The sequence below is a fragment of the Leuresthes tenuis genome, unplaced genomic scaffold, assembly GCF_036924035.1.
Source record: "Leuresthes tenuis unplaced genomic scaffold, fLeuTen1.0.hap1 SCAF_15, whole genome shotgun sequence".
Classification (NCBI taxonomy): Eukaryota; Metazoa; Chordata; class Actinopteri; order Atheriniformes; family Atherinopsidae; genus Leuresthes; species Leuresthes tenuis.
This window is the reverse complement of record NW_027325369.1, coordinates 21,997,235-22,019,034: the sequence shown is the minus strand read 5'-3', so window position 1 is coordinate 22,019,034 and position 21,800 is coordinate 21,997,235. Positions and strand designations below refer to the sequence as shown.

Here is a 21,800-nt window from a genome sequence, read left to right as displayed (position 1 = left end):
AGGAGAACTTTTGAGTGATTATCTCTGATTAGAGTCTCTTCTTTACTTTTCTTTATTTTTTTCACATTTGAATTAGGATTGAATTGCTCTGGCTTTTGCCCATGTGTCACTAAAAACAAACGCAGGTGGTGGCGTTTCCTTTCCTTCGGTGCAGTTGTGCGTTTTTTCCCCACTAGAGGGAGCTCATGATGCATCGCCTGGTTTGTAGTGTAACAAGTCAAACCAGTCAAGTGTTGCTTTGAAACACAGGCCAGTTGCTGAAATGGCACAGTGCTGTGAAAAGGTCGTAAGTTATTCTTTATGTATTGTCAGACAAACTATATGTGTGCAAACATCAATGTGAATATTGTATAAAAGGCAAAAAACAGGGTTTGTAGAACTCAAATGAACCTAAAAGTCAGCGTTGGCTCAGACTACCTCTATTCTTCAACACAGCCTGAACTCTCTAAGACAAGCTTTCTTTTCAATTCTTTATGTAGTCTTCAGGAATAGTTCTCCAGGCTTTTTGAAGGATATTTCAAAGCTTTTCTTTGGATGCTGGCTGCCTTTTGTTCTTTTCTCTGTCAACGTGATCCCACACTGCTTCAGGGAAGCTGAGGATTCATCTCTCTGCCATTTTCAGTCCAAACCAAAGCCTTTTCGCTCCCTTTGCTGAAGAATGGCTTCTTGACAGCCACTCCTCCACAGAGACCATTTCTGATGAGGCCTCAGTGGATGGATCAGCTGAAGGTCCAGGTGCGTCTCTCAGGTCTTTGCTGGATTTTTACCCCTCCTTCTTAAAGACATCACTTTTAGATACTGTTACTCTGCTGCAGATAGTTTTTGAACCTGCTCTTTCGTCCTCCACTTGTTCAGTTACCTCAAATTTTTTAAAGACGCACCAAAAAATGAGATGCCAAGTTTTCAGCTAACAGCTCTTTAGGAATCGTCTCATGGGTCAAACTGTTATCTTTGGAAAAATGACAGAAATGCATTTTTATGCAACATGCTGCTTGTAACAAAGTGCGGAAAGATACAGATTGTCTGTAGAAACAACCGTGACTCATCCCCTAAATTGGGTGCTTTTTATGCGCGAATCATTCATAGGTCAAGAAAGAAGAACCCACATCCATTTCTCTGGAAATGGTCAGAGATCTGACGGCACAGAAGGGCAGGAGCGGCCTGAGTGAAAACCTGGAGAACTACTGATCAAGACCACAAAGCAATAAGGGGTCAAGACTTCTCTACTGTCCTTTTTTTGGACATAAAAAAAACTAAGATACACCCCCCAGCAATGACATTAATGGTGCCACTAATTCCACAAGAGCATAAACTCCTCAACTGGCCAGAAGAAACACACCAAGCCAGGCATTTCTTTTTTTCAAATTTTATTCGTCCAGTTTAATTTTCCCATTTACACGTCATGAGTGAACGCAGTGATCCGCAGACGGTTAATGAGAATGAATCGAGATCATTTTGCCAGCTGCGTGTGCTCGAGTGTCTGCCTTTGTGTTTACGGCAGGCACGCGGGTCCAACCGGGTCCCCCCCCCACCCCACCCCCAACAGTGCATTACAAGACATTTACTGCCCAGGTTTACGCCGCCCTTCTTTACATTTAAATATCCACAAAGAAAACCCCAATCTATTTACATAAATAGATTATTAAATCTTCTGTTTCCAGTGAGTTAATAGTACACACGATGATGAGGGAGCATGGACACGCCCCTTTTTCTGGCCATTCACAAATACACGGAAGGCTCTGGGTTTCAAGTGAAATGCCAAAAAAATATGAACAATATAAACACAAAGGAAGTTGCTCTGCAACTACAATGTTAATTACACTGTTTTAGTCATTTTAAAAGCATCTTTCTACATCAAAGGAGCCCAGAGACGCGCTCACACAAGGCTCAAGCTTCAGGGACAATCCTCCCCCTCTGCCTCGCTGTGGAGAGTGTCAAAGAGACTTAATTTAGCTTTATTTTTTCAGCCCGTCAGGGTGTGAATGTTCTCCGAGACGAGAGGAAGCGACACAAGTCAGAGCTACAGCAACTTTTCATCACACTCCCATGCTCTCATTTTTCAGCTGCGAATCTACTTTCATGCGTGGCTTATTCTGAGCAGATGACACATGCCGTCGCACACAAACTTTTAATCCCTCAAACAAGGAAGACGAGAAGCAAAGACTCAGCACACAGGTAATTACCGGTGCCGGTCACAATTTCACCTAAAAGCGATGAAGAGGGAGAACTGGAGAGTTGCTGTTGAATATGATCCACCCAGGCTAAGTTGATACAGGCAGTGTGCGTGCGGAAAAGTATTTGCAGAAGACGTACAACAGAGAATTCATTACCCACATCCGAAAAAGAGGTTCTCTCTCTCTGTCTCTCCCAGCTGTGACTTGTTGGAAGCTAATATGACATGCAGCAACCCCATTTCACCGGTCTGGCGCTGAAATGGGGACAGGGAAGCACTCCCTCGGATGCAGCTTCCAGCATATTCCAGGGTTATCTTAGCACCATTAAATACCCCCCACACACACACGGGGGGTTACTGTAAATCTTGAAACTATAAGCAGACTTTAGCTAAATTACCCATGCACAGATGTGGAATGTAAGCATGTTGAGTAAAGTTCACATTCGGAGTGGTTAGTACATTAAAACATGGCTGTAATCTCAGAGCTGAAGCCTGTACACTGCAGCAGAACAGAAGACAGGTGAAATGAATACTGTACATGTGACTTTCTTTATGTCGTCTCATGTCGTAACACAGATAAAGACAAGAAAAGTGCATTTATTGCCAGAGATCATTCACTACAATCATCTTTTTTTTTTTTTTCTTTTTCTAATTTAAATCTTTTCGATGCGTGTTAGGAACAGTCGCCTCAAGCGTCAAAACCACACAGTCCCCCGTGAGTCCTCTGTGACCCGCAGACTCGTTTGCAGCGGTCGCCGATGGCAACATCCGCACAAAGCTGTAGCCAAAACGACAACACGGATGACGAAGGTAACAAAAACTGGGGCGACAGATCGTTTTGACGTTTGGAGGCTAGAGACGGCTGAAAGAGGGACGAGGCCTCCCAGGACGCTCCCCCAGACCCTGGGCGGCCCTCTCAGTCCGCGATGAAGTGTACAAATGTAACGGGGAAGGCGCCTCTTCTCATGGGGTCGCCTTCGATGTGGCCCACCTGTGAAGAAGAGGAAAGACAGCTGAGCTCAGAGGGGAGTGAAGGGCAGCGAGAGCGACTGAAACGTTCAGTGAAGAAACACTAAATCACTTGACTGCTATGATTGGGATCCTAATCCTAAACTTAAAACACGAGCACACGCCTAACACAAACACAGGGGGGGGGGGGGGGGGGGGGGAGTATTTAAAACAAGTTTTGGAATGAATTGCCATTTTAACTCAGATGTTCTAATATATTGACTCCTAAAACTTCTTATTGGTCTGATGACTGGACGTGTCCCTGTGTGGACTGCTTTTACTCGTCGTGCGTCTAATTTCCAAAAGGAATATAAAGTTTAAAGCAATGCATTCTTAAAGGACGACACCTTCAATCATTATGAGGTCTGCGTAGGATCATCGCTCTTTTTGTCCTTTTTTTTTGTTCTCAAACTTTGCCAACTGATTATATTCAAAAAGTCAATCCATTTTCACACCCTGCGCTCTGCAAGTTCTTTTTCTCCAAACACTTGTCTCATTGCAGCCAAAAAGTCTAATTCTAACAAGAGAAAATCTATCTGGGTGGTTTAGATTCACTTGCAGAGTTCTTACAATTAATCTTGCGATAAGGGTGAAGGTATGTTTTCCTTTGGGAACTCTTCCCTGAAGGTCACATTTGTGCAGATGTTGCTGCTCAGCCCACCACCGCTCCAGAGAGATAAATCCTCGAAGCCAAACATGACTTTAATCTACTTTCCTATCAAACATACGGCTGATGATTGCTGGAACAATGTTTGGTAAAAAGTGATTTTCGTGTCCAAACTGTCTAAAGCTGCTCCTTTGATTTTATTCACTCTTCAATCGCTGAAAAAGGAAAATAATGCACTAATATTGCTTGAAAAGTCAAAAAAGCCCATTTAATTTTGACCTTTATTCCTTTTAGTTCTTTTCTACCCTCTTAATTATTCACGGTCAACTCTTGATGACAGTAAAAAGTAAACTGATCCCCAATAATCAAATCAGCAAAAATCTAATCGAACTGAGATCAACGACAGCATCCATTCCGACTAAATGCCTACATGTAGACGTACAAATGGTTAAACAGGAGGCTATGTCACAACAGACATCTCAGAAAAATATTCAGTAGGATTTCCCTCTGGTTTTTTTTTGCATTACCTTCAATGACAAAGACGGCAATACTTTTTATCCCCGTTTAAGTCATTTTAAACGTCGCCTACACCTGAAAATAAAAACAGCCGGGAAATGTTTCTGCTCCAACAATGTTTATGCAAGAATACAGAGGAAAGGAACATGCAGAGTGATGTCAAGATTCAGTCTGGCCGTAACCCACGAGCACATTTACAACGCCGCCTCTACAGAGAGCAAAGATTAGCGCTGAAGTCGAGTCGTCAGTCAGAGGCCCGCTGCCATCCACAGTGGGCCGTGCTGCTCGGAACAGCGTCGAGATTCTCGACTTAAGAAGCAAGAGCAGCGATAACCAGTGATGCTGGATGAAGGTCAAAGAAGAGGCACTGCGGGGACCTCGGGGGACTGCGAGTCTGAAGGGACGGAGAGACGCTGACTAAATACGGTCATATCTGCAGGGGTGGCTCAGAGGAAAAACAAGTTGCAGCTGGTCAACGTTCACACAAGGGGCTCCACAGAGGAAGCAGCAGCAGGCGGAAAAAGAGGAGGTGGAGGAGGAGGAGGGCATTGGCCAGAATGAGGTCATAGATTTTGATTTGAACCGCCATGGTTACCGAGCGAGCTGACATCTACATGGTGGAAATTGGACCAGAGCTTGAACTGGGAGCGCTTTGTGCTTTACTCTGGAAACAGATGCAAGGTTCCAAAAACACACTTTCAGACGGAGTGGAGCTGAAGCGATACTGACCCACCACTCCTGGTCCTCCTCTCCATCCACCACAATCACTTCGCCCTCAGAGAAAGTCAGCTCGTCGGGGTTGTCGGCTACGCAGTTGTAGATGGCTTTGACTCGCTTTGGCCTCTGCTTCTGAAACACAGGAGCAGAAAAAAAACAAAACCAGCAGGTTAGATCAAGTTCGTGCAGCATTTCAGCATCCTTATGTCGACAGTATGTTCACCCAGCAGGACAATATTTCCTACATGACTCTGAATTACAAGAATTTTTGGTCTGATCTTCATCTAAATCACAATTCTAGGAAATCACAGTCAGATAAAGGCTCCAAAGGCCTTTATCCGACCACGTAAAGCGACAAGAAAGTTTGAAGATGGAGGAGATGGCAAGTAGTTTGGGACTGTGGCCAAACTTAGCTTTTACTAAACAACTAATTCATAAAAAAGCTGCATGTACTGGGAGTAAAAACAACAGATTCATTCATTAATCATACTGCCATGTATGGCAGGACAGGCTCTGAGAAAGAGCTACGAAATGACAAAGAAAGAAAAGCTACCACGATCCACACATCTCTCCAAAGTGACCAGCTATGTTTCTTTGTTAAAACCAACCTCCTCCTCCACCCAGAACGGAGCTAAACAGCTTTTCTACTTAAAGTGAGAAAAGAGGTTCTTGGCCAGAGCAGAGACATCGACTACAGGAAGGAAATTTATTGCACAAGTAGACAATGGAAACACTGAAACAACAGGGAAGGGAATTACACAACACGGAGAAGAGATTAAACCACGAATAGGAAAATAAGAAGCTAATTAAATCTGTACAGCAGAACGAATGAGTAACAAGGTCAAACATGGATATGACGAAAAGAGTGAGGGGCTCACCGGATAGGCCTTTCTCAGCATGGGGGCCGGAGGGAGAGACTGACCCACGGAGTTCTGGGGGCATCCTGGTACTTCCTTAGCTGGAACAGGAACAGGAAAATTGCATCACAACCGCAAGAAAACTTTCCACATTTCCCCGAAAAGAAACAGGACCTGACGGATACTAGAACAACGTGCATGAAACTTTCTGTACTCTGGCACGGCCGACTCACCTGCTCGTTCTATAGATTCTGTTCGATTCAGGATCCCTCGATTGAAGCTTTTATCGCTGCTGAGAACGAGCAAAAGATAAGAAAATAAAAGTGTCGTTGACAACAATATTCCAAGCAGGGTGGCAGTCACATGAGGACGTAGCTTTCCAACGCTGCACAGCGGTGGGATCTTACCCAGCAGGAGACTTGGGTGGTACTGATCTGGACCCCAGCGGACCCTGACCTGACTTGGACTGTATGCTCAAAGCCTCCATCTTCCCCAGACCTGCAACACACATCAACACAAGAACTTTGTCAGTTTCACGCATTTGAAATCTCCAGACAATCTTGGGGTTTTTTTGGGACATTTATCAGAGAAAAATATAAATCTTCAATTCTGTCATTTGGATGCAAAAGGCTCAAACTGCAGGTTTAAGGAACCATGGTGCTAAATTGAAACTTTCAGATTATACGTATTAATTACCTGCTAAAATTAGATTTTTTTTCCTACTGGTGCAGAACGTTTTCGTCCCGTCTTTGAGGAAAATGTATAGCGTAAAAATGTTTCTGTGTGCACGATTGCAGCCATTCAACTCTAAAAGCAACACTTAAATGTAACTGGGCAATGCAACACCAAACCAGGGTCCTTACCTCCAGTTGAAGTGAGCCTCATGGGGGGGACAGGGGGGTGCATGTTGGGGGGGTCTGAGGACGACCTCTGTCGGCCAACCAGGTCTAAAGAACCCGGTTTCCAGCTACTAGAGGCCGAGGACTGACTGATCCCTCCCAGAGCAGATAAGTGGACTGAAAGAGACAATACAGGAGGAAAGAAAATGAATGAATCCAGAGAATGCGTTTTCTCGGAACCTGTGTCCACTTTGGAAGTCGAGCCGTTTCCATTTCAGTGTAACTGAGAGTGACGGTTAATGAGGAGATGGAGGTGGGCAACCGAGCCGGCCGATTTCTCCTCCTTTCTGCTGGCAGTTCTCCAGACAGCCACTAATGCTATTAAAGACTGACTGAGTTGAACTAATGACACACACACACACACACACACCGCTTAACTGTAAGAACTGCAATGAATTCTATTAGCAGCACATCCAAGTGTTTTTAAAGCACCCAGTCCGTCTCTGAAGAGACATCAGTCGTGTTTAACCAGGTCAAAATGTCAGTCAGACCTGCAGAGTAAATGAGGCTGCTCCTCGAGGGCATCCTCTAAAAATATATAACTTCCTAAACACCGGAAAGAGGCCAGCTTCAGGTCAGACAGGTTATCTGGATGGTGATAAGCGATCTCGTTCCATCTCCTCTAAACTTAAATGTGCCAATAAATGACTAAAAAAATGAACTCAATCTTGCCTACAGGAGTTTTTGAGTCTATGTTAATGTGAGCGATCTTACCCAGGTTCCTCGGGGGCAGAGGTGGAGCAGAGGCGGCAGCTGGCTGAGGGGAGCCCGTGTTGAGGATGGTGCCGTAAGTCTCGTTGTTTACCAGGTTGGGCATGTAGGGGCGCTGCTTGTCCTTGGCGAGACCGACGGCGTCCCGGCCTGTGGATCCAAGGCCGGACTGAAGGTGGGAATTACTGCCAGGGGTGTAACAGCTGACCGGACGCTCGTCCCTCCGATGAGGGCTCGGCTGCAGGAAGAGGTCAGAGGTCAGGGTTAATGGCAGGGGACACGTAAAGGTAAAAAGGATTGAGATAACAGAACGGTTCATGCCATATATGATTGGATTTATCGCTGCACACGCTTTATGTTTAGTTTTGGTAGTTAAAATGTGTAGCATATAATATCTAAAAGTCACAAACTGAAGGTGATTAACAGCCAGAAGTATAAAGTAAAAAAGTCCTGCAGCGATGGCTGTCAAACACCCACTGGTAATACAGACAGATTTTCTTAAATGGTTATGTGCCCTTTGCAGGCTCGTGTGCAGTCATGATGGTGTGTGACCGCTGGTTTTTATACCATTTTGAGCCCTTATGAACAGACACTCATGGCACAATTGGCTGGGTAAAGGGAACAAGGTGGGAATCTAATGACCTGAGCTGCATCACCAAGCCATTGTTCTTTTGCAGCACAGCACTTTATCATTTTTCACATTTGAGCAATAAATCTGTTTGTGACAACATTTAAAATTTGATTTACAATGTGGGATCAGTGTGTCCCACCCTGTCAGATTGAGACCCAAAAGAGCTCTGTGAAGGACGCTGGAGTGTATCCTCACTTCCTGCTCCTCCAGCCTCCTACATGTAGGCATTGAGACATCCTTTCGAAACGCTTTGCCAAAACTGATCTTTTGGGTTAAAGGCAGGAGCACGGAGGAAAGAAGAGGCACAAATCAGACAAATGGAAGACAGGTCCAAATCTGTGGGGGTCGGTAGACTGACCCAGGACCCATTTTGAGGAAGCACAAACAATCTTGCGGCATGCGGCCAAAATGCGACGCTGAAGCTGATCTGTGATTTGGCTTTTAACTGCTGAAGTGTCTGCCTTTAACAAACAAGCAAAGTTTCAACTTGTCAACTCAAAAGTCTACCATCCATCTTGTTTTTTTTTTTGTTTTTTTGGCCCTCTGTTCTGCCAAAAGCTCAGTCCGAGTCTTGTCAGAAGAAACAACAAAACTGTCTCTTATTTATGATGTTGTTGACAATTCCTTCTGAAAGCATTCTTTGTAAACTTTTTGAAAACTAGTCGTATGCCTGCAACACTGTAGGACCAACACTATGGGAACAATGCTAATGGATCAGGTCCAGTCAAATAGTCATGGTGCATAGCCTTGTAAATACGGCACCGTCCACGCCTAAGGCACTTTCATAACCAACAGCCGCCTCTTTCCACCTATGAGTAATTTGGCCACAAAACTTTACAGACAGCGGCTGGCTCAAACAAACAGAATCCACTCCAAGTTCAATACTTTCCAGCAGCAGTAACAACAAAAACGCAGTAAGAATCCGGTGAGACAGGAATAACACAGGAAGTTTCTTTCTAGAACAGATCTATTTATTAGGAACAAAATCAATTTCACGGTGTTTTGGGTCTAAACTTCGTCGAGAAGTAGACCGACGCTCACCTTCTCGTCAAGATCCTCGTCGCTCTCGTCCAGGTCTTCGTGCTGCAGGCGCCACTCGTACTCCACGTGGACGTGGGCGTTAAATTTTCCTGCCAGCGCTTGGTTCAGCTGTGAGCACAAATGAATCAACACACTGCCGACCAACAGCTCTTATGGGTTCAGGAAGTGATGCGCTCACAGGCACAAAAGAGGTCTAATCAGCGAACTCACCAGCTCCTCACACTGTAGGTGTTTGAGCCTCCGGGCGATATCCAGCGGCGTCTCTCCAGCCTCATTAGCTGGAGGGGAAAAAAAAAAACCAACAGAAACATGCAATCACTGCTGTATCCACACGCCACATGAGAACAAACACACTGCCCTTTTTTCTCTCCTTTTCCCACTGTGACATGAGAAATGTGTAATTAAACCGTTTCCCACACTGAGCAACTCTCTGCTTTCTCTGTCCTCATTCTCTCGGAACCTTTTATCTGGCTGTTGTGTTGATTTCAGAGCGCTGCACAAAGATTAGTGTTGTGAGAAAAACGCGGCCGTGGTACGATTTCAAGGGCTGAGTGTCTGGGAACTAAACCTGAAAGACTTGGAGCAGAAACTGTTTATGAGAGCATGAGAGGCTGCCAGAGGAAAGAAAAAAATGGGAGAGATCACAGAGTGAGGATGTATATTAGGAATAATACCACACCGGCGTGAAAAGACTCAAATGCAGCCCTTGAATGTTACACATATTTCACTTATACTGATCAAGCATTATCACAAGCAGCATTTTAGCACTTCTTAGGCTTTTCAGGGCATCATATATGCTGTTTGGGTGTTAAAATCTGCAACAACTCCAGACTTAAAGATTATTCTTGTGAGTAAAAATCATAGAAACCCAATTAAAAAGCACTGGAATTATAAAAAGCCTCAGATTAGAAAATTTAAAAAAAAAAAATCCCTTCTTAAAAGGATTCATTGAGAGGAAGATTTCCTTTTTTCTCCACAGTCTGAGGAAGAAGCATCAACAAACAAAGAGACAGACAGTGAATGCAGCATGGACGAACTGTTAGCCGCTGGTGCGTTTGCTTACCGATGTCGATGGAAGCCTTGCCTCGCAGCAGCAGCTTCAGACATTCGCTGTTGTCGGTCAGGCAGCAGTAGTGCAGCGCTGTGCTGCCTTTGGCCGTCTGCTTGTCCAAATTCAAACTAAATATAGAGGGAGTGAATAACTTTAAATCCCAACAGTGAAAATAAATAATGAACGTTAGCTCCAGAACCCCACTAGATATGCAACAACAAACAAAAAGCGATAAAAAATAAGCTCCGTCTAATCTTCGTTTTTGCCAGTGGTTTTAATGACAAAACACAATAAGCTCTACTCTGCTTTGCTTTGCCATCGAAACCCATGCCACCATTTTATTGATTTCTGGTTGCCTTCTGCATTTCTGCACTTACCTGTTCTGAGTGAGGAAGTCGACGATGTGAAGGGACGTTCTATCCACCAGCCTGACTGCCAGATGAAGAGCCGTCTCCCCTTGTTCCTTAAAAAAAAAAAAGAAAAAATACAAATTTTTGTGTGAAACTCCATTGAAGGTAAAGTTAAAGAACGATCCTCATGGGAAAAATCCTGTTGTGCCCTCACATGTCCGTTGGCAAGAGGAATGGGCTCCATGAGGTCGACTCCCTCGGCATAGACCTGGATGAGGGAGAAGATGTCGCGAGCCTTCACCGCGTCACACAGCGTGTGGAGCCGGGACGTCGCCTCGGGACACTTCTTCCTGGCGAAACGCTTCTCTGTGTATTTGGCTATGATGAAGTCTTTCCTCGCCTGCCTGATGGATAAACACAAAGGCACAGACAATTGTACAACTTATGGTACAACATTGGGGACAAAGAATGCACTTTGTAGAGGATTTATGATTCATAAAAGGTTGGCGGGACCTGAGTTCGTCTTTTTCTTTTCTTACATATTTCACAGTAGAAAGAAACTTGTTAGCCGATCAAATGTGTTATTTGGTGTTTGACAACTTTGATGTTTGAGAATTTATGACAAAAAAAAGACAAAGAAACCGAGAAAAAAGAAAACTTGTTTATGACCTCCAGCATTTTGTTGAAGAACTTGAAAGCAAAGTCAGTGGTGAAATAATGGGACGCATACGGATCTTTGTAAAAACTACAATTTAATTACAATTTTGTGGAAAGACCACGCACAACTAATTTTATCAAACCCTGAGAAGTCTGACAGAAAGTTGTGAGACGTGTAAACTGTTTTTTGCCAGTTAAAACAAAAGAAAAAAGGAATAATCCATTCGTTGTTGGTTAAAATGTGTGAATGCAGCCCAGTAAAGTACCATAAGATGAGCAGCTGGAGAAAGGGAAACTTACATGTCACTTGCTGGGTTGGGTTTCACCACATTTTCAGCACTTAAACACGCCTCCATGATTTCATTAAAACCTGCATTCCCCACATTCTTGGCCAGCTGTGGAGCACACACACAGATACAGATATACAGACGTAAATCATTTGAAACTAGTTTTGAGTTATTTTTTTTTTGTGCCACGCAGATTAATTCACAAGACATCAGTGCAGCGAACACACCCACTGGAAGCGGCAGACATCCTGTGGAGTGTGGAGCCAGCCGTGTTCGACTGTGGCCAACACGACTGGCGTCTTGACACCAAGGAAAGCAATCATGACTGGAAGCATTTAATCCCAAATGTCCCACAGGCTGTAAATCTCTGCCCCAAAGGGCGATTAAAAAAGCCAAACAAAATCTCAGCTATTCTGAGTGTGGAGACGAGTGAGGCCAAGGGTGCTTCAGTCTCCTGTCTTTATTTACTATCATCTTGTCATGCTCATTCTACGCCCCATCTCCATTCATTTCCTGCCTCATTTCCCCGGTTTATCCTGCCTGAAAGTCTCCACAAAGATCTCCACAGACTATGGAAACGAGACACCCAGTGTGACTTACCAAGAGCTCTGAGGTGCTGAGGACATCCAGAGTGAGGGACTGGATCCGGGAGTAGTGGACTCCCAGCTCTCTGTGGATCCCTGAACATTCAATACAGGTCAGGATGCCCAGGTTGGTGGACAGCCACGTCGGGTCTGAGAGAAAAAGAAAGAAAGAAAGAAAGGAAAGCCATTGAGAGAATAGAGTTGACACAAAACAAAGGAAAACTTAGAAGGCTTAGATACTCTCAACTGCGCCATTTAAATACATGAACGCATGGAGGAGGAGATTTCATGGGATATTTGAGGTACTCCACCTATTTGAGAAAAACTCATTTCAAACACCAGTGGTTTTGCATACATTACACCACCTTAATAACGACTATTCTCTATCATAATCATCCAAACACTTTCCCAAAGCATATCCCACATATCTGATTTGCTTCCGGGAGTCAAATCATAATCTTATTTTACTACAACCACTAACCAAATACAAACATCGAAGGGTTTCCTGTGATTTTAAAGTTATTACTGCTCGTCATTCTTTCCCCAGGATTTGTGGGACTTTTCATCGTAAAATTAATAAGAATTGATTGAGGCCACAGAACCGTGGATAGTCACGGTTTGATCCTGTCCCAGTGTCAGGAGATTTGGATTATTATGCTGCCGTGCCATCATGCGTAAAATGTGCAGAGCACTTTCCTCAATTTGGATGTTTAGGCTCCTTTGTTATGAGTGCCAGCATGAAGCCAACTTAAAGGACAATTCAAGAAAAAAAATAAAACAAATAAATAAACCAGTCAGTAACGAAGAAGATGAATGTTGAAAAAACCCAACATTACATCGAGTGAAAATTTCGTTAAATTCCATCAGCTGAAATCAGCGGCAGTCATATCATTCATCATTAAAGCATCTTAAGGTCTACCGTTATGCAATAAGTTGTGTCAGCACATCATCTTCAGTACGTGGAAGCATGTGCCAAGAACCCCAGGCTCTTTTTCAGGGATTTCTCCAGGGAAATGAGAGCAGATTTAGAGAAAAATTCCAGGAAATCCTGGGATCTTACTTCTGGCATTAAGCACAAGCCTGGAACCTTTAGAAAAGTATGCTTTAGGGTGCATTCAAGACTGGTCTGGCATTTGTATGCCAAGTGTATGACAATTTGTATGGCAAATGTATGACTTGGCCTCCAAAATACATGCTGAAACTAAAAAATATAAACAACAAGTGAGCACAGTGATCATTAGAGAACAATGAGCTCATTTTTTTTTGTATTAAAATGGTCACATATTTGAGAGTTCAACAGCTCTGTGGGGAGTTTGAGGATTCACTCCAGTTCACTAAACTGCATTTGTTTATTACTGCGTTATAAGATGTGACGTGTAACAGCCTTTCCACAGCAAGTATTTGCCCGGAGAAGGTTTCCCCCCCATCCATCTTTGCCACTCACTGGGGGCTCCGCAGTCACAGCACACGTCGTTTCCCGTCATCCTCTTGACTTCCCCCAGTATTGCCTTGGTCAGCTCCTGCACAATGTTGTTCTCACCAACATGATGGTCCCCTTTAAAGGCCTGATTCAACGCCTCCTCCTTACTGTTCTGCAGCACCGAGATCCAGCTGGAGGAGAGAGCAAAGGAACAGACCGAAGAGGAAGGGAGTCAGTTGGATGAAAATGAGGCTAATGACAGAGGAGAAAGTGGGTTGAGCCGTGCTGTCAGAACAGGAGCAGCCAAAGGAAGAAGTGAGACCGGAGGAAAGGGCCTTTAATGGGCAGGAGGTGGGACGTAAAGGCAAGGCCAAGCATCTGAGTGGATGTGAGGTAGGAAGTGTGTGGTAAGCAGTTGAGGTGATAAACAGGATGCACTAAGGCACAAGAATGGCCACATGCACAAAGGGAAGGAAGCAAGGAAGGAACGGGCACTTACATCTGACAGTCCTGGTCGTCCTCGGCCTGGAAGTGATACGTTCTGTCATCTAAAACAGGAAAAATGCACACGATTTCAGTCTATGCTGCCAAAAAAAGTCATTCCAACACCTAATCTCTTCCAACTGGCTGATTAAAATCCCTTAAACTCATCTCTGTTCATTAAAATTGCACATTTAAAAGTCTTTTTCCATCAAATATTACGTTTGTGCCACACCTTTGCTCCATTCAATACAAGCTTGTCTACGAATGTGAAAAATAGCCCCAACTTATTCTCCAGTCTGCATCTGTTCAAGCAAGTTGTAAATAATCAAATTAATTTCTTTTCACCTCATTATTATTCTTGCAGTTTAACATCCATTGCTTTATAACCAGCTCACATCTGCTCTGAAAACTGCACTAAAAGCCACCCTGCTGCCGAACAAACCTTTGTTCCTGCTTTCTTTAGCTAATCAAATTAGGCGTTTTACCTGAATGACCACAGATTTGAAGGGATAAATAAAAGATTAGTATGAGGGGGGTGCGGGCAAATAGACGACAGTCACAAAACGGCCAATGGCGAGAGAAAAAAGCGGGTTGAACTTACGTGATATGAGGTCAAAGCTGCGCTTCTCTTCAGGATTGTGTTTCACCTGGCAGGTGAGCAGGTTTAGTTTAGCTGGCGGTCGGTTGGCCTGACAGATGTGAAAGTCAGAAAGGAAAGGAGGGTGGAGGAAAAGCAACAAAAGCAAGTAAGACTGTTGTTTTTAAACCGTAATGCGACCGCTGCTGGAGCCAAGTGAAACATCTGATAAGCTGCCCTGTGCGAGAGGCCTGAGCTAAATCTTAATAAGGCAACAGGCAGAGTTAAGAGACGCACAGCTGCGGCAGCAATGTGGGAGTGATGCTAACGTGCAAAGATGGCCGGTAAACTCTGAAGCTTCCAGATATATTCATAGTTAATGAGTGAACCATAGTGGCTGGAATGTCAGAGCCCCTGCAGCCAAGCAGTTCGCCGCTCATATCCGCCGCATCAGAGGGGGCTTAAACCAGCCCAAACTCACTTTTCCAGTATGGGTTCTTTTAGCTCTTTTTTTTCCAGAAGAAGCACACAAAGTGTCAGTGATCGCTTACTGTGCCGTGTGAGATGGTGAGGTATCCGTTCTTCGCTGTGCATTTTCTCTTCTGCCAAACTTTCCTCAACCTGCCACACACAGAGTGCACCGAGATGTCACACACACACAGTGGTGAGGCGAAGTCATCAGGTCAGGCGGAGGAGCGTGTTTAAGTTTAATGCAAAACAATCAAAGCTGGAAGGATGAACCAAATGAGCCATTTCTGAGCACCATTTTACAAGCTCACCCATCGCTCTTCTTGTAAAGGAAGCCGCTTCGCTCAGTGCCGTGCTCCTTGTTGCCCTGCGGCTGGTGCAGGCTGTAGGTGGTGCTCTGCCGCACCTGGGAATCCTGGGAAAACACACCAACAGAATCAGCAAATCTGTATCCAGTCAGGAGGCAGCTGCAGAGGCATTAAACTGTTCGGATTTACTCTGTGCTTCCTGCTCCTCTGGGAAAATATGAGTAAAAATGAGCATAGCTGCGGTTAGCCCGAAAGATTCTGCACCAACAAAAGAGGAGGGGGAAATAGAAAATAAGGGGACATTTTACACCAATGAAGTCATGGCCTGCAAGAACCTCTGGCCAGATTTTGTTATCAGCGTTTTCGTCTAAATAGGTCTGCAAGACATTAGAAAATAAGTGGCATTTACATGATAACTCTGGCTGCCGATTTAAGCCTCGTATCCAACAACATGAAAAGTTTGGACACCCCCGTCCGAGAGCATATCCTGACACCATTTCCAAAAAAAACATTAAGATGAGGACGACGAAATCAAATGAAAGTCTTTTCAAAAATAATAAATAAAGAGGATGATTTGGGCCCAAATCAAAAGTTTGGTCACCTTGATCAGTGCTCGGTAACACACCCTCTGGCAAGATCCTAAGCTTGTAATCTCCATCTGTAGCAGTTAAGAGTCTTTCAGTTCCCGTTTGTGGGTTTTTCCTCATTTTCCTCCGTCAAAAGGCTTCCAGCTCTGTCAGATTTCCTGGGCCATCGTGCATGCACTGCTCTTTTGAGGTCTCCGCACATATGTAATCCTCTTCTCATCTTCAGCTGTTTGACAGACGGTGCAACTATGTCCTTAAGAATTTACTGGTGTTTAATCAAATCCATTCCTCCTTCTACCAGCAAAATGTCCCTCAAGCCAAAGACTGCAACACTCGCCCAAAGCGTGACTGATGATCGCGTCTGTGCTCAAGCTGGAACGACGCTCTTCTCAAGCGCTCGTGCAACCTTTTTCCTCCCAACGTATCCGCCTTTAAACTTTTTTCAACTTCATCATTTCACAGGGTGTTGGCACAAGGCTGGCACAGTCAAATGTATTAACCTGTGAAACGTGCATCTTGACATTTCCCAATGCTAACGGTTAATGAGCCGCAGTCCTGACAAGCTAAATAAGTTTTGTGCCATTAGTGTAAATTATCCCAGAGGTGGCCAAACTTTTGAATCAGGTTCCACTCCTCAATAGCACAAAATAACAAAGATAACAATGTTTCTCCTGTAACTTTATTCTCTTGAGTTCAGTTAAAATTCATTGAACTATTTAGAGTAGAGGTGCCCGGACCTTTGAATGCTTTTGAACCTCGTTATTATTGATTATTGCGAAATCACGGTTTGGCTAGCCATCTTTAACAGCCTTTTTATAACAACTACTTAGAAAAAAGAACAAATAAAAAGAGAGTCAATGGAACATGGAGGACTTGCGTTTATCAAACCCTTCTTTTGAAAAATAATCCAAATTTGACAACACGACTCAATCCGCTTGAAGCATTAGAACATGACAGTGAAATAACTGGGGGAAAAAAAATGTGTAGATGTAAAAAGTACTGAGAACCAAACGCAGATCGAACACTGAAACACTGGAAGTGACACCACAGCGAACACAGGAGTCAAAAACCACAGAAACATGCTCCTCAAGAAATCACTTACTCTCCTGGACTTGATTTAGAGAGCACGAAGGCAGCGAAGGAGAGAAGAGAACAACTTCAGAAAAACAGCAACTCAAGCACAGAGTAACAGAGAAACAAGAATGCTCTGAATTTATCTGAAGTGTTTAAGTGGAAGAGTGTGTACACTTTGGAAATGTCATCGCTGACAGAGTCCGAGGGGCAACGATCACCGTGTTTAATCAGTTTAATCTGGCTCTAAAATCTGGTTGTTTAAAATTGACAGGATCTTAAGGGCTGCAGGTTATGTGCGACTTACCTCTTTCTGCTCCACCTGTAGCGCTGACTTGAGGACGTCTCGTAACTGAGTCAGCTGCTTCCTCTCCTCGTCCTGCACCTGCTTGATCTGATTTTTCAGGAGGGGGGCGAGGAAATAAAGGAGAGATCGTTAGTAATGTGCAAAACCCAAGGGAAGTAGAAAGAAAAAGAGATCGGTGGTCTTCTCACCGTGTGCAGATCAGTGGCCAGTTTCTCAATGGAAGGTTTCAGGTTGTCTACAGCTTTTAGGCCATCCTGAAAGAAACTGAACAGGAGGCGCATCATTTGAGCAAAATACAGCAGCAGCCAACACAGAAGTCCCACAGAAAAGGATCTGCTTTTATGTGCACAAAAAATGATCAAACTGACAAATACTGGAGCTAAAGGGGTGCATAATTTGTATGTCTCACTTGCACTGTGCGTGGAAGTACTTTATGAGGTTCTGCAGCAGGTCCACCCCTTTCTTGATCTTGATCTCGTTGACTTTGAGGAGATACTGTGTGCAGATTGAATACAGATCCGGGTAGGGAGGTCAGATCGGGTTCAGGCAGAGAGGAAGGCAGCTCTTACCGCTGTTTATGCCTCGTCTCAAACAGATTCGCTGCTTTGATCTTATATCGAGACACTTCAAAGTGGAAATCTTTTTTCAGTTTTCAAGGAAAGACTCGTTAAGGGGAAACATCTCAAAAAGGGACTGGCAGCACTAATGTATTGTGATGCTCAACAGGCAACACGTTATCTGCCCCATAAACGGCATTCGTTTGCAGATCTTTTATGGTACAGATTATTTACTTTCCATTAGTGAAATCTCTCCATCTCTTCTCCAACTGACCTCGCACATCTGCAGCTGGAAGAATCTTCTCTCCTTCTCCATCTCTTCGGCGATTTCTGCCCCGCTGATTTCTGTCCTAATCATTCCATGCTGTCTCGCGTGCTCCTTCTTCTCCTTCTCTATCTTGGTGCTGGCAGAAAGTGAGGTGACAAAGGGTCAAAGAGCACACAACCTATTCAGAATAGCATCGCAAACGCACAGAAGTCGTCATGTTGTGTAAAAATCAGCCCTGCAGCTGTCAGGGGGAACTAGGCCCTTAATTGTGGTTTTCACAGATGAATGATTATGGATTAGAGCTGGTTAAGCCACTAAAAAGATTCTCCTCAGATTGTTTAGATTCGTCTACATAAAGCAGGCATCTGATTGGTCCCAAATGAATTAAAGCTAAAACGACTTATTTTCACATGTATCGTCTTCAAAAGAGACAGCCCTCTCAGTTTTATGAGTCAATCCATGCTGTCAAATTGGGGCGCAAACACTGCATGTGAAATTCAACAGATGTAAAAACTTTTCTAACGGTCAGATAGACGATGTGCCGAGGCAAACGCACCGCAGGAATAATGTGTCAGCGCAGGAGAAATGCATGGCTCATTGCACTGATTTGGCCTGCGGTGCCGTCGACCGTTTTCCATAAGAACTCACAAAAATGGAGTTTAACAGCTGTGAGCTCATCTAGGGTTTTGGAAGGCTTCCATTATTTGCATAAAGCTCGTTTGTACAATCAAACGCTTGTAAGACCGGCGCACGAAGCTGAAAGAATCAAGATGTTAAGCAGTAAGGGCGGTTTAACTCTGCGAGATGCATTCACACAGGTAGGCTGTGTAGACTGAACCCCACCAGAAACCTCCAGTTCCACGCATATGAATGAACTTCTGTTAATGTGTACGCAGATGATTAAAGTCAGAGGAGGGTTTGGTGCATAAAAAGGTTAAAAGGATCCAAGAGACTCTAAGCAAATGAGATTAGTGATAACTTGTTGGCAAGTTGCCTGACAGTCAATATTTAGGGCTGATTTTTCACACAGATACTGTTTCTCCCACAGGCGTGAGGGGGAAACACACCAGACAAAGGAGGGAAGGCACCATCCCATGCAGCAGGCCATTCTTTTCCATATGCTGTTTTTTTCTGTCCTGACACATATTCCCTGCAGAAACAGTGCTGCAGTTTGTTCCCTCTAAGAAAGGCAGGCGCCAACTCCTCCGCGTTTAACTGTTATCACTTTTAATTCAACACAAAACAACCGTTTTTTTCACGAATCAGATGCTTAACGCAGCTTTGAAATGACACAAAATTAAGAAGAGACCATACCAGTCTTTGCTGGTTGTTCCAGAACATAAGGGTGACAACAACATCTCTGACCATTAAATCATCACACTCAAATCATACCCATTTTGTAGCTTCATGGGAGCTTAATATTCAACAGAGAGCCATGATAGCGATGCCCCCCCTCCTCTTTATTCACACACACACGATTCTCCACAACGGCAAAGTGTTTTGTAAATCTATGAGGAAGACTGAAATATCTCATTTATACAAGCATTCAGACCCTTCACTTGGTACCCAGATAAAGGAGCTTTTGATGGAAAAGCTTGAAAAAAAAAAAGTGGAAGTGTTTATCCTTATCAGAAGTGTTCAAGCTCGAGCAGGTGGGCTGGTGAGTGTCAGTGCACAGACATCTACGGGTCTCTGCAGCAGTAATCTGCCCGGTTCAGGTCCACACTTTGAAAGCTGGCTGTTTTGGCCATGTGCTTTGGGTGGTTGTCTTGGAATCCAAGTCGTCACCCGAGCCTGAGAGATTGAACACTCTGGAAAATGTTTTCACTCGGGAGGGCTCTATGTTTCCTGTATGTATCTTTCCCTCCACACCAGTGTCGACCTTGCTCCACACAAACAGTTCCGTATTTGTTTAATCAGATCAGAGCAAACTCCCAGTGAGCGGTCATGTATCTTTTAAAGAGGAATGACTTCTGTCCGTTTGTCCTTCTGCAAGATGGTCTTGTTTGGTTTGGGAGACCTGCAATAAACAGGTATTGACTCACATACTCATGTCCTGTTAAGCACAGGTGGACTTAGTTAAGTTACAGAAGCAGCTCAAGGACCACAGACCGAGGAAGGATGGACCGGGGCAATAATCTTTCTGTTAGAGGACCTGAATGCTTGTGTAAAATTCACTTTTATTTCTTTTTTTTTTTTGTTTTGAAAATGACAAAAGATCTAAAATTCAGATTTTGCTTTATCATGAAACAGTTTTTTTTAGACACAAACAAATCCACTCAGATGAGTCTGAAACATATCAAAATGTGAAAAAACTTGAGGGTCTGAAAAAAGCAGCAACTCTTCTTCTAACATGTTCCTTCTAGATCACGATTCCTGATGGGGTACCGCTTTAAAGAGGAACCAGAAGAAGTCTGTTGGATTAATTTATGTAGTTTGACGACACGCCCTGTCCGAGTTTCAAGTCCTCAGCGGTCTACTTTGTACTCATGGACAGCGAATTACTGGAAATGAAATGATATGCGACACCTTTTCAGAGGCCACGATGCAAACAACTATTTCTTGGTGCCAAGCATAGAAAAACTTCAAAGTCTTTTAAAAACCATCTAAAAGACATGACTCCTTCAAGCTTCAGGGCTGAGACTAACAGAGAGGCACATGTTAGCTGGGCTGTTTGGCCACAAGCCAAACGGACACCTGTTTTAACTGATGACTGAGCAGAGAATCCATTCACTTTCAGTACTGTCAATTCAGGAAGTGACTCCCCCTCCCCCCCTTATGTGTTTGAATTCAAGACAAAAATCTCTTATTTTGGTTGCAAACTCAAAGATGACTCACTTCTTGAATAAACAGCATTCAATGTGAAATAATCTCCGACGTGGAGACTGAAAGCGACTGAAGTGCAGGGATCAGATGCAAAAAAAAAAAGCTAAAAAAAAATAAATAAATACATTAAGCAACCAGAAATCAATAGTGACTAAATCTCTCTGCATTCATGAGAAACGAAACACAGCTTGTTCTTATTACAGCAGACAGCAGAGAGATAAGATACGACCAGCAGCAGGGAATGTTACAAAACTGGACTCTATTGATGGCCTCCATTTGCCAAGAGTAGAGTCAAACAATGCGTTGGAACGGTCAGGAACAGTCACACAGCATCCAGATAAAATTGTTGTCAAAACAAAGCCTGTAGTGCTCGATCAGAACGGTTCGGAGAGAAGAAGCATTACCCTTTCAGTAAAGAATGTCCTTTGCAGCTTGTAAGACACATGAAAGCACCATAAAAACCGCTGTGCTCTCGTCATGCACAGTCACAAGAGGAGTGTCAGTGATAACGAAGTCTCAGCGTGGAGGTGGAAAGGTGACAGTGAGGGGGGGGTTTTCACATAATCGGGGATGTGTTGACACATTAATCACAGAGAAAGCTTAGACAAGGGAGTGCAGTTAGTCACGACAGCTCCGGCGGAGACCAGACAGATACGGCACATTTACAGATGGAGTTTAAACACTGGATTAACAACGGTGGAAAATCTTAAGTGAATTAAAAAAAAGAATAGTGTAAATAATTAAAAATACACAGAAAGCTGGTATCATTAAGTCAGTTTCTTACACTTTCGTCTCGTAGTCCTTCCAGGCTTTATCAAAAGGCTTTTTCAGATCCTGGG

The 21,800-nt window shown here is 43.9% G+C and overlaps 1 protein-coding gene across 2 annotated transcripts in view; it reads right to left on the bottom strand.

Annotated features, from left to right (window-relative positions):
• Nucleotides 1-1,379: 1,379 nt before the first annotated feature.
• Nucleotides 1,380-21,800, bottom strand: part of asap2a (ArfGAP with SH3 domain, ankyrin repeat and PH domain 2a) — a 47,593-nt gene continuing 27,172 nt past the window's right edge. The window contains exons 5-28 of one of the 2 annotated variants that reach the window (XM_072364774.1): nt 21,746-21,795; nt 18,142-18,271; nt 17,720-17,805; nt 17,499-17,574; nt 17,311-17,397; nt 15,349-15,452; nt 15,121-15,190; nt 14,594-14,681; nt 14,009-14,057; nt 13,534-13,700; nt 12,106-12,239; nt 11,519-11,613; nt 10,776-10,965; nt 10,589-10,674; nt 10,224-10,339; nt 9,371-9,438; nt 9,161-9,268; nt 7,492-7,726; nt 6,742-6,894; nt 6,286-6,376; nt 6,112-6,170; nt 5,900-5,979; nt 5,034-5,153; nt 1,380-3,164 (exon numbers count right to left, since the gene is read on the bottom strand). In XM_072364774.1, coding sequence (XP_072220875.1) covers nt 3,090-3,164; nt 5,034-5,153; nt 5,900-5,979; nt 6,112-6,170; nt 6,286-6,376; nt 6,742-6,894; nt 7,492-7,726; nt 9,161-9,268; nt 9,371-9,438; nt 10,224-10,339; nt 10,589-10,674; nt 10,776-10,965; nt 11,519-11,613; nt 12,106-12,239; nt 13,534-13,700; nt 14,009-14,057; nt 14,594-14,681; nt 15,121-15,190; nt 15,349-15,452; nt 17,311-17,397; nt 17,499-17,574; nt 17,720-17,805; nt 18,142-18,271; nt 21,746-21,795 — 2,517 coding nt within the window. In that variant the 3' untranslated portion in view covers nt 1,380-3,089. The remainder of the gene's footprint in view (nt 3,165-5,033; nt 5,154-5,899; nt 5,980-6,111; nt 6,171-6,285; nt 6,377-6,741; nt 6,895-7,491; nt 7,727-9,160; nt 9,269-9,370; nt 9,439-10,223; nt 10,340-10,588; nt 10,675-10,775; nt 10,966-11,518; nt 11,614-12,105; nt 12,240-13,533; nt 13,701-14,008; nt 14,058-14,593; nt 14,682-15,120; nt 15,191-15,348; nt 15,453-17,310; nt 17,398-17,498; nt 17,575-17,719; nt 17,806-18,141; nt 18,272-21,745; nt 21,796-21,800) is intronic. The other variant, XM_072364775.1, reaches the window with a different exon arrangement.